At 49.7% G+C, this 18,003-nt stretch overlaps 1 protein-coding gene across 3 annotated transcripts in view; it reads right to left on the bottom strand.

The window, feature by feature from the left end:
• Positions 1-13,679, bottom strand: part of Capn9 (calpain 9) — a 37,086-nt gene extending 23,407 nt beyond the window's left edge. Inside the window, exons 1-4 of one of the 3 annotated variants that reach the window (XR_015643240.1) lie at positions 13,323-13,679; positions 6,022-6,091; positions 3,843-3,961; positions 1,496-1,629 (exon numbers count right to left, since the gene is read on the bottom strand). Coding sequence is in view for 2 of the 3 variants with exons in the window: in NM_001271140.1 (NP_001258069.1) it covers positions 1,496-1,629; positions 3,843-3,961; positions 6,022-6,091; positions 13,323-13,535 (536 nt within the window). In the remaining variant the exon portion in view is untranslated. Of the gene's footprint in view, positions 1-1,495; positions 1,630-3,842; positions 3,962-6,021; positions 6,092-12,605; positions 12,826-13,322 lie in introns of those variants that run through there. The other 2 variants (NM_001271140.1, XM_087593766.1) reach the window with 2 other exon arrangements.
• Positions 13,680-18,003: the final 4,324 nt, after the last annotated feature.

Here is an 18,003-nt window from a genome sequence, read left to right as displayed (position 1 = left end):
CTGAGGGGGGAAAATTGGAGACAGAATATTGTTGTATAGCTCAGGCTAGCCTGAAACTCAATATGCAGACCAGGCTGAGCTCAAACTTATGGTCATTCTCCTGCTTCGGCTTCCCCGGAGCTGCAGTTACAGGCATTCATCACCATGTCCAGCTTCCTCTTGATGTGTGTGTGTGCACACGTGTGTGTGTGTGTGTGTGTATGCGTGCATGAATCTATGTGAGTAGGTATGGTGCATATTCACATTTGTGTATGAATGCACATGCCTGTGTACACACACAGAGGCCAGAGGAGGACATTGAGTGTCCTGCTCTATCATTCTCCTCCTTATTCTGAGACAGGGTCTTTCCCTGAACCTGGAGCGAGGCTGGAAGCCAGCAAACCCCAGAGATCCTCCTGTCTCTGCTCCCCACAGCACTGGGGTTATAGGCATTCATGACCTTTTGCGTTTGTGTGCATAGCCTATGTACACACACATGCACTTCTCGTCACTGCTCTGGTGGGATCATCACACATCTACCCTGTGTTCTGGTGCCCTCCATTAGCATGTGTAGAATCCCTTCCACACTGGTGAGTACTATTACCCTCCAACAGCCAGCAGCTGGCTTCTCTACCTGCCCTCCATTTCACCAGTGCTCAGTCACTGTGTGGACCACTGCATCAGCATGTTCTGCCTAAAGTGAGATATGTCCTTATCTACCAGAGCACGTCCTTTGATCTCTCAGATGTGTGTTTCTAGGGTGATGAAGGCGCCCACTGTCTTCCTAACTGAATCAAGTTTCATTTTATACATTTGTGATGTGGTTGGAACTTAGTATTACTAGCAGGCTAGAACTGGAGGTCTGAGGGAATTGGGACCATTTGGCTAGGGATTAGACATGACTGTGCTACTTATGCGAAGTTCCTGGACTGGTTCAACAGCAGAGACAGGAAGTGGAGGGTTCGAAGCTGGGGCTGGAAGGAGAGGGAAGGGGCTCCAGTGTCTTTCGGGGACTGGGTTTTACTTTTGCAAGGTAGTCACTGCTACTGAGGGCAGGTGCTATGGTTGGTCACATGGCAGCGATGCCCTTGAAATGTTATAAGGGCGAACTTTATGACAAATTTTAAAAGGAGGGAAATGAACACTTGGGGACAGCTGCTGTCTTTCCACTGGCACAGCTTAAAGCCACACAGCTGAGCTGTGGCAAACCCTGGTATGAGACCTGAAGAACCATTGTCCCACATGGGCACAGCCAGGGGCCTTCCTTCCTCCTAGCATCTCTCCTGCCAGCATTGCCAAGGCCAGATCAGCAAGGCAGAGAGACAGGAAACATGGCCACCATGTTTGAAGCTGGAAATGTCTAGGTCATCTCATGAGAATGGCCTAGTGTACAAGTCCCTGAGCACTGGTGACCATTCTTCCCTACCTATTGATTGCATCCCAGTCTCTCCACCAAACAACCCTGTGAGGGGATGAGTCCAGGCTTCTAGGAGCAAGGGGAGGGAGCCCCACTTACTTGGCATAGGCTTTCTCCAGCAGTGCGCTCCAGAACTCATTGTGGTCGGCAGAGTGGAGGAAGACCAGGCGATCCCGAAAGGTAGGCAGGCGGTCATCAATCACCACGTCCAGCCACTCACTGTGCTGCCAGAACTAGTGCCCAGGGCAAGACATGGTGACAAGGGTGAGTCACACTGAGGTGTGGGCCCAGCAGCAAATGCTAACTCCATGGTTCTTCCCCCTGAGCAAACTGCCCTAGTGTTCCAAGGAAGATCTCATCTGCTGCCACATCAGAGCTGCATGGATGTTGTGACAAGGCCATCTGGGTCTCACAGCAGGGTAACCTGGGCTTTGTTCACTCAGCATATACTGGGCCTTCACCCACCATGAAAATCAATTCCAGGACTGTGTCACCATGGAGGTGGGTAAGGGAGAAGTCAAAGTAGACACACATGCCTGTGCTCTGAGCTAATGCTGGTGGGCAGATGTGAGAGAGAGGATGTAAGATGTGAGATTAGTTCTGTTCACACCCAGTCCAGTCTCCATTCACGCTTCCACTCTGCTTTTGCCTTTCACCAACCCACATTTTCCCGCCCACGTAGGTGGAGCCCCAACACGAATGTGTTTGGATTTGGTTTTCCTGTGTGCCGTGATTATAGACATGAGGGGCATATGGGTAATGCACCTGAGAGTTTGCATATGTGAGCACATGTGTGTGGGGGCGTGAGTACCTATATACATACATGTAGTTATGAACCTGAATGTCTATGTTCATGTACATGCATGAGATATGTGTTCATGTGCATGTATGAGATATGTGTCCGTGTGCATGCACATGTATGCACATGCACATGTGAGTGTGTACATTTAAAAGTGCATTGTGTAGGTGTCCTAGCCAGTATCAGCTGTCAACCTGACAAAGCTTAGAGTCATCTAGGAGCATCTTCATAGGGGAATTGTTCAGATCGGATGACCCGTGGCCATGTTGGACTGTGACTGACGGGGGAGAGCTCCGTACACTGTGGACAGCACTGTCTTCAACAGAGAGTCCTGGATAATATGAGAAAGCTAGTGAACTGGTGCGCAAACAGTAAGCGGCACTCCTTCATGGTTTTTGTTTAAGTTCCTGGCCTGACTTCCTCTCAGTGATGAGTTATGGGTTATGAATAAGGAATATGAGTTCTTTATGAATTAAGGACAGCCTTATGAAACTGTAAGCCAAATAAACCTTTTCCTTCCCTAAGTTACTTCTCATCCAAGTGTTTTACCACAGAGACAGAAAGAAGGAAACTACAACAGTGGGTGAGTTTATCTGTGAATATGCAGGTATGGGACAGAATGTGTGTATGTGAATATGTGGGTGACTATATATATATATATATATATATATATTACACATACACCTACATGTACTATACATATACTACACATATACATATACAATACTACACATATATTACACTTATACAGAGTATACACATGCATAACATACTAAACATACTATACACATACATAAACATATATACATATTATATATATGCATATACACATACATATACCATACTATACTATACATACATATACTATACATATACTATACACATACAGACACATACACACATACTATATACACATACATATACTATATACATATATACTACACATACACATACATATACTATATCCACATACACACATACACATGCTATATACATACATATACTACACATATATACACATATACATATAATATCCATATATACACAATATATTATACTTACACATACTATACATACACATACATATATTCTATACATATATGCATATACATACACATAGACATACATATGCATATATATGTGTGTGCATATATGTGACTTAGCACATTTATTATGTGTACTGTGTGTGAGTCTATAGTTTTGTTAAGAATGTGCATTGCTTACATGCATGTGTGTGTTTGTGAGTACAGGTATATGTGCCCATGTGTGTGGGTGTATACACAAATGAACATGTGTTTGTGCTCATCTATGTACTGTGTGTGTTTACGTAGGTGGAAAGAGATGGGCAAAGGAAGCAGGAGCACAGCAGGGACAAGCCTCCCTGTGCAGCTCAGTCATACGAGCTCATGGCTGTTTTTCAGTTCTATGTTTGACTTCTTTGCTTATGAGAAGAGCTCTGGAAAGTATACTGTATACTTCCCTCTCCCTGTGCTTGCTTCCTCTGGAAGTCCCCCAGGGAGATCCCATGTGGATTGGCACCACGACTCATACACTGTCATTGAGCTTCCGGGTTGTCAACAGCACACAGCTGTACACACTGTCTCCTGGGCCACCTCCCATCGCAAGCAAACCCAAGGTTTCCCTCACCTGGAAGTGAAATATCCCAGCATAGCCAGAACCAAATCCTTGGTCCTGGGGTACCACTCTGGCCAGTGCTTTCTGATTGAGGGTTAGGGAGGCAATGGCGGCCAGGAGCCAGCAGTCTCCTGCAGAGAGAAGGTCACGTAACATCACTCTGATTCCCAGGAGTCAAGAAAAAGCGATGTCCGAGGGGTGTGGAGCCTCCTCTGTGATAGCAAATATCTCTGTCCCTCTGCCTGCCCAGCCTGCTCTTCCACCCTGTTCTGTGGTTGCCTCCTGGATACTGTGGCGACGTTTGCTAACTTGTTTCAGACACAGGAGCCACTGCATCTCATCATCATAAGGTCTCAGAGGACTAGGGTTACGCGATGTGTCACAGTAGCTCTGTGGCAGTGGGTGGGGAAAGGGTCTCAGAAATGACCTAGTGGTGCCTGTTGCAATCCTGAGCTGTGAGCAGCAACAGCTCCAAGGTGGCTCCTTTGCCTTCCTTTACCCCTTCTTGGCTTTCCTCCTTCTTTCTTTCTTTCCTTCTTCTTCCTCCCTTCCTCCGTCCCTCCATCTCTCTTCCCTTTCCTCCCTTTCTCCCTTCTTTCATTCTCCTCTTTTGTGACAGGGTCTCATTCAATAGACAGGCTGGCCTGGACACCAGCCTATAGCCTAGACTGGGCTTGGACTAGTAGCAATTTTTTATCTGCCCATCAACCCATCCATCATCCATCTATCCATCCATCCATCCATCCATCCATCCATCCATCCACCCACCCAGCCATCACTAATCTACCCACGCATCATCCACCTGCCCACTTCTTCCATCCATCCACTGACCATGCATGTACCATTTATGCATCAATTGTACTATCTACCACCTGTCAACCATATGTCATATCTGTCTAATTGGTATGCTCTACTGACTTTTTATGGTCTATCTATCAATCTATCAACCATTCATCTGTATTATCAATCATACATATTTACTATCTACCATTTATTGTCATTTATCATCTAATTATCTACTTATTACATGTGATCTGTCTTTTACAATCTATCTCTATATATTATGCTTTCAATTTATCTGTCTTCTATCATCTATATATCATCTATCTATTGACTATTAGCTATTGTCTGTCTTCAATCCATCATCTGCATATCTCCTTCCTCCCTCCCTTCCGTCTAGTTAGCTGTCGCTAGTTTGGGAAGCTGGCTTTGGGATTCTCTATGGAGACAACTCAGATTCTCCTTGAGATTCCGGACGATCTGTTCTCACTACAGTGACCACAGTGTTAGCCTGGGCTCTGGGTAGCTCGATCTAAACAACACCCTTCCTTCTTCAGCACATACCGTGCAGTCTTTGTTTGGCAGAGTCAGCAAGAATAAGCTTCACCTATTTTTTTTTAAAGATTTATTCATTTTACTTATACGAGCACACCGTCGCTGTCTTCAGACACACCAGAAGAGGGCATCAGATCCCATTACAGATGGTTGTGAGCCACCATGTGGTTGCTGGGATTTGAACTCAGGACCTCTGGAAGAGCAGTCAGCGCTCCTAACCGCTGAGCCATCTCTCCAGCCCCACTTTGCCCAGTTCACCCTAATTCCTGATGCTGCTGTGAGGGTCACCAGGGTCCCCTGTAGGAGGAATATTGTGAGCATGGAAGCTGCTGGCTAGAATCACGGTCTCTGTGGCCAACACGGTTTTGCAATCTGACTGCCCATCTGTCACTAGTGACCTTGGACATACTCCTTGGTTCCCTTGCCTCAGTTCCTCATATGCAACATTGGGAAGGCAGCTGGGAAAAGGGGCAGAAGTGTGCAATCTTAGGGAGAGAACATGACAGGGAACAGGCTTACAGTGTGGGCGACACTGAGCTATAAAACCATGAGCCACCATTGTGGGGCCAAAGGGTCAGGAGCCTCTGAATCAGGTGCTCTCTGGGGAGACTCACCTCTCTGGGAACTTTTAGACAGGCCCAGAGCCCAAACACAATGCTACCAGAAAAGCAGGAGTGCGGGGGCTAGAGAAGCCTCTGGACTCTATGCAGGGAAGGCACCTGCAAACCAGGGAGGGAGAGGCCCAGGTTGGGCCTTGTTCTGCCAGCCCTGTATCCTGATCCTCAGGGGCCTGAGTGACTCTGGCTCTGGTGGCACTTAAGTGTGATCCCCGGGCATCCCTCTCCTCTCTACTTACCCAGTTCCCCTTGGCAGATGTCGGTCCTGGTGGCCCCTCCCAGAATGAATTCTGGGTTTTCCACAATTTCCTGGAGGAGTGAGAGCATCTTAGGGAAGGCTCAAAGCAGCCACAGCCCTGCCCAAGGGAGACTCATGCACTTGACTTTTCCCTGAAGAAAGCCCCAAGGAGACAAAAGCTGCCAGGGTTTATGCTCTGGCCTTTCTGGGCTATGCTTAGTCCAGGGGACAGCCTGACTCCACTACCTTCCTCTGTAGAAACTCTCGCCATGTCTAATGAGGAAGTGGGATGTCAGTCAAGTATCAAGACCCCTGCCTCAGTCCTGGGCCAGACACAGGCAGGAGCCAATCAGTCCTTGACCATGAGAACTGCCAGTTCTGGGCCTTCAAACTGTTCACCATGTGATGGGCACGTGATCTGGCCCCTCAGGCAGGATTGCCACACCCTGCCCAGCTGCCCTCTTTTTCCCCAGTGGATTTTCTATATCCTCATCCCATTGAGAGGGGTGTTCGTATATCAATCAGAATTTTATTCACACGTACCATGCACACTTTATTACGTATTACTCCCCCATTATTCGATATTTTATGTCATCATGTATATTTTGTGTGTATAAATATAAGTATGTAGAAACAACATGGAAAACTACTTAAAATATTAATAAGTAAAAGCAATTATATAAGGCGTGGGTTTTAGGAGACAGGGTCTCACTAGGTAGCTTTAGCTGTCTTAGAACTTGCGATGTGGATCAGGTGGCCTCAGACTCACGGCAATCTTCACACCTCTGCTGCCCAAGTGCCAGAATTAAAGGCACGCACCACCGCCTCTCTAATATGTGAATATGATTGGACAATGCTGCTTGTTTTCTAATTTTGGGCCCCAGAGCTGGTTGCCCCAGAGATAAGGAGAGAGTCTGCACTGACACCACGTGACCCTGCCAACTTATTTCTGATTGGTCAATAAAGATGCCAACAGCCAATAGCTGGGCAGAAGAGACATAGATGGGGTTTAGATCTCGAGGGCTTGGGGTGGAAGAGGAACCATGAGGAGGAAGAGTGCAGGAGGAGGAAGGAGAAGCCGCTATGGGTTAGAAGTCAAGAGAACATGGCCGCGTGCGCTGGCCAATTGGGGTTAAGAGCAGCCCAGGGGAAACACAGTAATAACTCGGGGTTATCGATAGGAAAATAGATTCTGACAGCACAGAGGGTAGACATCTGCCCGGCTCTTGAGTTGTTTAAGGCTTGTTGTAAATATAAAGTTTGTGTGTTAAATAGCGAAGGTGGAGTAGAAACCTCCGACTGCGATTAAATACTTTCAACGCCATATGTATATGAGAAGGAATGAGGTCACATGATAGGAAGCAGATGAGCGCAGTTCCCTGTTACTCCGCACCAGTGCAGCGGGGTTCTGAGGACCCCTGACTTGGCAGAGGTGATAAATAGTTCCAATGGGAGCCGTCTCTGACCAACCATGTCTGAGCCGGCCCCCCAGAGCTGAGGTTGGAATCCAGGTTTCACACAGGCTAAGCAAGAGCCCCGCCACCGATCTACATCCTAACTTTATTTTGCTTCTCATTTTGAGATAGGTCTCTGTACGTTATCCAAGCCGGCCTTGCACTCCTGAGTAACCCAGGCCAGCTTTGAACTTGGGATCCTTCTGTCTGAGCCTTCTGGTAGCTGAGGTTATCTCACTGGCACCGCCTCCCGTATAGGCTGCTGTCTGTCCTTGGGTGGGGCCACAGCATGGGGGCTTGCTACCCATCCTGCTTGTTCTTTCCCCACTGTGACACCTGAGCCCTGCAATTTAGAGACACTGTTTCTGGGCAGAGAGAACTGGGGGATTTGTGCTAACTCCAGAATAAATCTGCTCCTACAATCAGTGTGCCTCAGCTTGCCCTAGGGTTAATGTCCTGATTTCTTTCTCTCTCTTCCCCCCCCATCCCCCTTTCTTGCTCCCCCCTCCCCTTTCTCTTTCAGGATTTTTGAGACAAGGCCTCAAGGTGTAGCTTAACCTGGCCTCGAACTTGTGATTCTCCTACTTATGCTCTCTTCTGCCTTTCTGGGTGTCAGGCTCTGTCCCTGGCACTTCAGCCCAGCACAATCCTGAGAAAGAGGAAGTCCGTGTGATCTCCAGGAGAGACCATCAGTCAGCTGTCAGGGCAGGGAGGAGAGCACTGTGTGAGCAGGATGCTGGACCAGAAGCCTCACCTTGGGCCTAGGGGAAGCTAAAGTGAACAGAAACCTAAGCCTGTGCAGGAGGAATCCCCTAGGAGGTCCAGGAATGGGAAGAGCCTAGCTGGAGGCCTAGAAGGACATGCTGGACAGACAGAGGGAACTCACCTTAACCGGAGCAGGGTGACATCAGAGAGGAAACAGAATTGCTAAAGCTGAACTGAGGATTGGCCAGGGGGGTGGGGGTGGGGGATGGGGGTGGGGGGAGGGATGGGGGAGGGGCAGAAAGTCCCAGGAATCTCTAACCTGATGCTTGGGGTATCTCCAGCTGCAAATCTCCCTAACGGCCAGAGGTGCCTGCTCCCTCTCTGGGCTTGCATCCTAGGAGCATGATGGGAGTGAGGAGTCTATAAGGCCAAGGGCATCCTAGACAAGGCTGGGGTGAAAGCCATGAGGCTCCCAAGAGGTGGCAGTGGTGGTGGTGGTGAGGGCGGGGAGAGCAGCCTCCCAGGTCAGGGCTGTGTGTCTTTATTTGTTTCTAAAGTGTTCCCGTGACCTTAGGGGGATGGGTTCAGGGACAGGCTGTGCTGTTGGCAGTGCCAGAAACCCAGGCCTGGCAGAAGAAGAACTCAGGAGGCCAGCTTCTCCCAGAGACACCCGTCGCCTGCAAAACCCTTTGCACGCACACACACACACACACACACACACACACACACACACACACACCATACAACCCTTTTTTCCCCCTCCCCTAGCACTGGCTGATGTGAGTCTTTTACTGAAGCTGGGCCGGTGATCAAGGCGATGATTAATTTCTTGTGCCCATTTTTCCCCCCCTCAGATTCCTGACGTGACTTAATTTAAAAAATTGGTAATAGGTAGATGCGCACCCTGAGGATTTAAAGTAGAAATAATAATTGATTATTTTTAAATTTAAAAGTTTATGTTTGTGGGGTTTTAAAAGAGATTCTTGTAAGATTACTTTTTAAGACGAATAACGAAAGAATCGATCCTTTTCTCTGTAACTGCAGATGGCAGCCTGCCAGTGAGAAAGTGGCAGAGAAAAATTGCCTTGCCTGCTTACACTTTGCTAGTGTACAGGACACGCACAACTTCTCGTACCGCTGTCAGCCCCAGCAGACTTGGAGTCTACCCATTAACTGACCCCACCCTCGATGCCCGGGACAGACTGTGAGGCAGCAGAATGGCTCCATTTTTGTGTCTCAGAGCGGCTGTGTGGTCCTGTCTATTCAGCAAGGCACAGATGAAGGTTGTCTCCAACTGCTGTCCCCTCCTGAGCAGAAGTCTGGTATGTCCCCTCCCACCCTGCCCCACACTGGCTTCTCCCCACCCCCATTCTTCTCCACTCAGTGGTTCCACCCCTGGGCCACCTGAGGGTGAGTCTAACTGCCCACCCCTCTGATGTCACATTGGCTTTGCCTTCCCTTTCCCCAAACACAGCTGTGTTTGACAAGAAGGAGGGTCACTCTGCCCACAGCAGATAAAGCGGCCTGGCCTTTGCTATTGAGACGGCCTCTGCAAGAGATTTGTACTCCGCCACAGGCTTTCTGGAGGCTGAGGAAGCTCGGACCTCTCTGTACCCCTCTGCCCTGCCTCAGGTCTTACACTTCCGCATTAGCAGGACAAGAGGAAACTCGGGGTTCACCACAGTCTGGAGGGCCAAATGCAGAGAACAGGCTCCCTGACTAGGAAATAGATGAGTGTTTTCAGGGGACCACACACACTGGAGAGGGCAGATCCAGTTCTGAAAGAACCCACAAGGAGAGGCTGTGTGCAGGAGGCTGAAAGACTGAATGGGATGATGGGAGGCATGGCTCAGCCTCAGCTTCAGCCAGGGAAAGGCAGGGAGACAAAAATTTTGGGCACCTTTGCAAGGGGCATGTGGCAGTCAGTTAGGGCCGTGCTTCAGGGCCTTGGCCTATAAATAAAAACTTCCTGGTGTTGGTCAGCTCTGGGTGGGCAGTGGTTCTCAAACTTCCTAATGCTGCAACCCTTTAATGTAGATCCTCACGCTGTGGTGACTCCCCACAACCATACAATTATTTTCATTGCTGCCCCATAACTGTAATTTCCTACTGTTATGAATTTTGGTGTAAATGTCTATGCTCCCCAATGGCCTTAGGCAACTCCATGTGAAGGGGTCATTCGACCTCCCAGAGGGGATCATGTGACCACAGATTGAGAAGCGCTGGATAGAGCATGGCCACATTGCAATGCAGAGGATTCTGCCCGCTGGGCCTGAAGTCCGGAGCAACTCTATAGGAGCAGGAAGGCCTTGGCAGGGCAGAGAGTACAGAGTGGGAAGAGGAACAAGAGCTTGGGCAAGCTGAGGATGGGGAGCAGAGGGGACCGCATCTGGGGACACCCAGAGTCCTGGTGGTTTGCTGAACCTGCACATCAAGCCTTCTGCTGCACCCAGGCCCTAGGCCAGACTCCCACATATAGCAGAGTTGTTAGAAATCCATATGCACAGGATACATGCCAACACATGCGTGTGTGTACACAGACCACATGAACACACAGCCACACATGCATAGCACATGCAAATACACATGGGCACTGTATTCACAGAGGCATGCATAGCACACTTGCAAATATGCACTTGTATGCGCAAAATATACACACATACATATATATACATACACACATATACACACATATACATATACACATACACACATATATACATATACATACACACATATACAAACATATGTACATATACATACACACACACACACATATATATACATACATGCACACACACACACATGTGTTGAGCGTGTGGCTAAGGCGGCCCCGGTAAGTCTGCCCCCAGAAGCTTCTAGAGCAACTCCTTCCAACCGTTCCTAATCAGGCAACACAGGAAACATGAGTGTGCGTGGCGTCCTGAGGTGGAAAGAAATCTGCCCAGGGCCGGAAGTGAGCAGGCCAAGCTGTAACTCTCCTGGGAGGAGGCATCCACATCTTGAGAACAATTTCTCAAGACCTTGGTTTTCAGCAGTTCCCAGGACTGAATGAACTGTACCTGCAGTCCCTGGCTGGGGCAGCAGCTCCTCACTGGAGGAAATGCACCCACAGCCCGGGCAGCTGCTTCCCACTGGGTACAGAGCACTCACAGCCTGGGCAGCAGCCGTGGGTCTGCTTGTCCTCGTCCTGAAGGCTGGAAACAAGCCTGAGAAGACTCAAGGGCTACCAAAAGCTATCAGAGGACACATGCTTTTCACATTAAAAATGTCCATTTTCTTACAGAGCAGTGGGCGTTCCACTCATTCACCCACATGGTCCACCTTTACTGCCATTGGCCTCATGCAGAGAACCAAACTAACTTACAGTGACTGCCAGGTGTTGAGAGAGAGAGAGAGAGAGAGAGAGAGAGAGAGAGATATCCTGAAAGCCATCACTAGGTTCTACCAGCACTGAACGCTGCTTGCCGTCCCCCCCACCCAATTAAGACATCAAAATAGTACTCAAAACCACACCCTCCCAAGACCACACCCCAAGACCACACCCTCCCGTGAGGATCATTGCCTCACTGATGGAGGCTAGTACCACCTGTGTACACAGATGCACACGTATACACGGGAATACATAGGCACACACAGATGTGCACCAGTGCGTGGACACAGCACATTTACACGATCTAATACAAAGACATGTGTGTATATGCATAATGATGTGCAATAGGAGGAGGTGGCTATAGAGAGATGAGATCTGAAGGCTGGCAGGAAGGCTCAATGGGTAGAGACACTTGCATATAAGGTGCAAAAATATGTCACAGTAGGTATAAGACACTAGCAAACTAAGGACCCGAGTTTGACCCCCAGACACCATGAGGTAGCAAGAGAAAAAAAGATCTCAAAGACCTGTCCTCTGGCTGCAGCACATGTGCTGTGACACATTTGAGCCCACACACAAAATAAAGGAGATAAGGGTGGGTGAGAAGGCTCAGCAGGTGCAGGAGCCTGCAGCCAAGGCTGATGGGCTGAGTTTGATCCCTGGGGTGCACATCACGGAAGGAGAAAATCTGTTCCTGCAAGTTGTTTTCTGTCCTTTGCCTGACCTCTGTGCCACTTGTGTGTGCATACACAAATAAGTGTAATAAAAGTAAATGAACAAATGAATTTTAGAGACGAGATTCTGGCCAGATGGGATGGTACATTCCTTTAATTCCAGCACTGGGAGGCAGAGGCAGTTGGATCTATGAGTTTGGGCTAGCCTGGTCTACAGATTGAGTCCAGGATAGCCATGGATCTATTACACAGAAAAACCCTGTCTCAACAAACAAACAGATGAGATCCTGAGCTACCAAGGACAAACAGAGAAGTATACAGCAACAACAGGGAGAAAATGTCATATATTTAGGACGCCTGTGTGCTGCCCTGGACCTACCTCAGCCGTCTCTAGATGAGGAGGTGAAGGCCGCCCACTTAGACCCAGCAGCTGGCACACGGCCCCTCCCTGCACACACACCAGCTGTTCCCACCCAGAAGGTGCAGCACCGTGGCTCACAGGGACAGCCGTGACTAGCCAGGTACCGCAAATATTGACCTTGTATCTTGAGCACCAATCGGGGCCTCTTGGGGACATCAGGGGTGGGTGCTGCTTTAGGAAAGTAACTCTGCTCTACCTGGGGCTCAGACGTCACACACACTGAGAACTTATGCTAATATCCAGCTAACCCCACAGTGCCCCCTCAGCTCTGGGCCAAAAGCCAGAGCAAGGCTGGCCGGCCTCTGAGTATGTCACGCTCATCTCATTACCCCGTCACCCGCCATCCTTAGCCTTTGTGTTCTGATGGAGCAAGCGGCCAGAGATTTATTCTTGGGTTAGAGCTCTGGTCCTGCTCACAAGTCAGAGGGGAGAGACCTCCTCTCCGTGTGTCTCTGAACTCAGTGGAACTCAGAGCTTTTGAAAGGCCGGAAGGGTCTAGCTGTATACGCTGGGGACCATGTCAGGGTGTCTCTAGCTAGCACATTCCAGAACATCTCCTATAAATGGGGCTCTTTCCTTCCACCCCCCTCCACCTCCCCATCTCTCTCCTTCCCTCTCCCAACCCTATCTCTATCACCCCTCCCTGTTTCTCTTCCTCCTCGGAACCCTACTCACCCCTGGCCGCTTCCACACAAAGGGGACCTGGGGCCTCTCGCTGTAGAACAGTGAACTATTGCTGGCAGGGAAGTCAGCATCCTCAAACAAGGTGCCCGACTGCAGACAGCTTTGCCTCAGCTGCTCAAAGCTGTGGCCCGAGGAGTGGACAGTCCTGGCATCCCTGGGGACTGGCTGTGGCTGGGGTCTCAGGGACCGATGCAGGTAAGGCATGACTACTTCTCCACAGCCTAGCAGAGGAAAAGGATGTGAGAGGCAAGGAGAGAGTAGCCAGCAAAGGGGCCCTGGCCCTGGCCTCCACCCGCATTCTGGGCACCTCCCTGTGAAATGAGATCGGGCCCTCCCGGATGGCAAACACTGAGTGAGACCTCTGCCCATTCAGGGCTCCAAGGAACCAGAGGCAACTCTGGACATGGCTGAGTCTGATTGGAGGGAGTAGATACCTCTGTCTGACGCACTGTGGAATCCCTGAGGGACAGACAGGCAGGGTGGCTTCGTAAGGAAGGATAGCAAGCAACCAGATTGGTTCAGGAGGAGGTTGTGGGATCCAGAGTCAGAGCTGAGGGCTGTAGTTGGAGGGAGCGGGGTGTACCACAACGTGACATTGCAGGCAGAGTTCCCAGGGATGTTTGAACCCATCCCCAACCCACAGTGGGGTTCAGCACCCCTCCTGACAAGCCTTTAGGTCCCTGGGCCACACCATCTGTGTTCGAGCCACTCACTGGCTTGACTGTCACAGTTGCCAAAGCAACCGTGTGGACACAAAGATGAGGTTACATCCCCACCAAGCCTTCCCTACAGACTGGGGAATTGGCTCAGGTGGGAAAGCGTTTACGCTACACTCATGAGGACTCTGAGTCTCCAGGATATGCATAAAAAGCTGGGCAGAGTGGCATCCCCTTATAATCCCAGCACCGAGAAAGTGGAGAGAGGTGGATCTCTCTGAGGTAGCTCTAGGCCAATGAGAGACGCTGTCCCAAAAGAACAAGGTGGCCAAGCTGTGGTGGCACAAGCCTTTAATCTGGGAGTTCCAGGCCAACCCTGTCTACAAAATGAGTTCCAAGACAGCCAAGGCTATTGCATTGCATAGAGGGGACAAAAAATAAAAAAACAAAAAACACACACAAAAAAAAGAAAAGAAAAGAAAATGGTTGAGGCCTGGAGAGGTGGCTTAGCAGCTAACAGCACTGACTGTTCTTCTAGAGGACCCTAGTTCAATTCTCAGCGCCCAGTCGGCAGCTCACACACATCTGCGACATCAGTTCTAGGGAACCAATGTTCTCTTCTAGCTTCTGTAAGCACTACAGACGTGCGGCTGATATGCATGTATGTATGTAAGTGTGTGTGTGTGTGTGTGTGTGTGTGTGTGTGTATACACAAAACACCCATACAGATAAAGCAACAAGAACAAGGTATATGATGTGGCATCCGAGAAATGACATCTGAAGTTGACCTTTGGTGTGTATGTACGTACACACACACACACACACACACACACACACACACACACACACACCTTCCCTACAAAAGCTTGAGGTCCTGGTGGTTTGGTTCTGAGTCCGGTGAGCTCAAAGGACAGTTATAAAACCCCCTCCAGCCCTCACGACATCCCTCACCACATCACACTCCCCATTCAGGACCTTGCGAGCTCTCAGTGGCCTTGAGCAAAGACGTAGACTTAGGCGTTGTCTGGCCCAGCCTGTCTCGCTGGAGCCAGGACAATGGCATCTGAGCAGCTGGCAGTGTCTGCAGCAGGGTTCCCAGGTCTCAGGTAGCCACTGGGAAATGCCAACCAGATAGCTGATTGACCTCTAACATCATAGTGTTCTCAAGGAGACGCTGTCAAACCGGTTTGCAGGAAATAGGGCTGAGTCTATAGCTCCATTGAGAGAGCACGTGTGTAGCATGCAGGACAGTGCGTTTGATTCTCAACACCACGGAAACAGGCATGGCGGTGCATGTCTGTGATGTCAGCCCTCGGGTGGTGCAGGCAGCAGAAGTTAAAGTCATCCTTGGCTACTTAGCCTGGGCTAGAGACTCTGTAGAAAAATGGGATCAGGGAGGAAGGAGTGAAGGAAAGAAGAGAGAGAAAGGAGAAAAAGAGATTTCCTTAACCCCTCCCTGTCTGAACTCCACGGTCAAGTTCTCCAGAACACAGAGTCCCTCAGGAGCCTTCTGTTTTCACACACCATGGATGACATTTTGGTGTGCCTTACTGAGCTGCAGCAAGTGAGACAGCCTTCAGGGTGCAGGAAGACGAAAATGTATGTTGCCAAGTATGAAAACCTGCCTCATAGCTGAGGGCTGCGAGTGGGATTTCCTCCCGTGGGAATACAATTTCCGATCCTGTGCTGATCATGTCACCTTGACACGGCCGTGCAGTAGGACAAGACAGGAGTGGGGCAAGGAGGTGGTTGCAGAACTCTCTGCAGGAGCCCAGACCTGTGTGATCATGGTGCATAGTAGGGAACGAAAGCATCCTACTGTGCTGACAACAGACGTGAGCTCACTGTGTTGGACCAGGGGTCAGGAGACAGGTGTTGTGACTACAGAGAGAAGGAGGGTGCCCTGCATGGGGTTGCACACTAACTGAGAAGGCAGCCTCAGGAAAGCAGCTCTCTGGGAGGGGGGTTTGACAGAAGTTTGAACAGAAGAAAAAACTCACTTCCGGTGGTGTAGCAGGGCCAGGTAGAGAGAGCTGAACTCTAGAGTCATGAGAGCATCTGACCACCAGGGGGCACTGTTGGAACTAGACCCGAAATCAAGCCCTGGTCCCAGGCTGGCTGCTTCCACAGCGGCAGGGGTGCTCACCAAGGGACCAGATGATGCAGGGGCTTAGCTGCTAAGATCTCAGACAGAGAGGAGCTCAGTGGCTTCATCCAGAGGCAAGGCAAGCTTTCGGCCTTCCTGCTGGAGGGCTTGGTTCCTTGGGGCAGATGCGTCCCACAGAAGGGTGGCCTCTTTCCCACTCTGTCTCCAGAGATGGCCCAGGACCCTAAGGAATATTTCTGGTTCCTACAACTGTCTAAGCCTGACTAGTCCTTGAAGAGATATTTCATACCCACAGGAGAAAGGTCCCATCATGACAGGCTGCACACAGTTCCTCATGAAAAGGGAAGTAGACTTTTCCCGTCTTCAATAGGAAGGGTACATTCTTACTTTATCTAGTACTCATCTTGATCAGACAGCATTCACTAGGGGTTAACGTTGCTGGAGCTGGGAGAGGGTGACAGGAGGCTCTGGTCTCCAGGCTCTGGTTTGGGTGAGTTTGGATGAGAGCAGAGGTATTGGGTAGCAAAGGACACAGTCAGAGGGAGGTTACCTCAGGCCAGGGTCAGGTCATCTTTGCTCTTAAACAAAACAAAACAAAAACCCAAGCATTTACTTGGTGTGTGTGTGTGTGTGTTATTTTGTCTTTTTTTTTCCCAGAGCTGAGGACCGAACCCAGGGCCTTGTGCTTGCTAGGCAAGTGTTCTACCACTGAGCTAAATCTCCAACCCCGTGTTGTGTGGGGGTGGGGGTGGGGGGTACATGTGGAGGGTGCATGAGTGTGTGTGGTGCATGTGGAGAGTGCATGTGTGTGGGGTGCATGTTTGTGTGTAGGTGCATGTATGTGTAGGTGCATGTGTATGGGGTGCATGTTTGTGTGTATGTGCATGTGTGCGTAGGTGGATGTGGAGAGTGCATGTGTGTAGATGCATGTGTGTAGATGCATGTGTGTAGGTGCATGTGTGTGTAGGTGCATGTGTGTAAGTACATGTGTGTGTAGGTACATGTGTGTAGGTGCATATGTGTGTGTAGGTGCATGTGTGTAGGTGCATGTGTATAGGTACATGTGTATGTAGGTGCATGTGTGTATAGGTACATGTGTGTGTAGGTGCATGTGTGTAGGTGCATGTGTATAGGTACATGTGTGTGTAGGTGCATGTGTGTGTAGGTACATGTGTGTGTAGGTGCATGTGTGTAGATGCATGTGTATAGGTGCATGTGTGTAGGTGCATGTGTATAGGTGCATGTGTGTAGGTGCATGTGTGTGTAGGTACATGTGTGTGTAGGTGCATGTGTGTAGATGCATGTGTATAGGTGCATGTGTGTAGGTGCATGTGTATAGGTACATGTGTATGTAGGTGCATGTGTGTTGGGGCTGCACATGCACACCAGAGGTCATAAGTACAGAAGTAAACCATTGCTGTCCTTCCTTAGGTGCCATCTTTTTTTTTTTTTTTTTTGGTTCTTTTTTTCGGTGCTGGGGACCGAACCCAGGGCCTTGCGCTTCCTAGGTAAGCGCTCTACCACTGAGCTAAATCCCCAACCCCAGGCGCCATCTTTTTTTAAACCTCGGGGTCTCTCACTGGCCTGCAGCTCACTAAGTGAACAAGGGTGGCTGTTCAGTGAGCCCCAGACATACACCTGCCTCTACCTCCCGAAGGCTGGGATTACCAGTATGCACCAGTATGTACCAGTATGCACCAGCCTGTTTGGCTTCCTTCCCCTCACCCCCCAAACTCAGGTCCTTGTGCCTGCAAGACAAGCGCTTCTGTTTTAGGCACTGTGAATGGTCTCCTACTGGGGTCATCAGTGCAGCATCCCTAGCCGCAGGGCTGGAGCACTGCCCCTGACTGTATGCAAGGCTGCTGCTACACGGCTGTTACACGTCATCACTCAGATGAGCTCAGCATCC

The sequence above is a fragment of the Rattus norvegicus genome, chromosome 19 (assembly GCF_021556685.1).
Source record: "Rattus norvegicus strain SHRSP/BbbUtx chromosome 19, alternate assembly SHRSP_T2T, whole genome shotgun sequence".
NCBI classification, from domain to species: Eukaryota; Metazoa; Chordata; class Mammalia; order Rodentia; family Muridae; genus Rattus; species Rattus norvegicus.
This window is presented reverse-complemented; position numbering and strand designations above follow the sequence as displayed.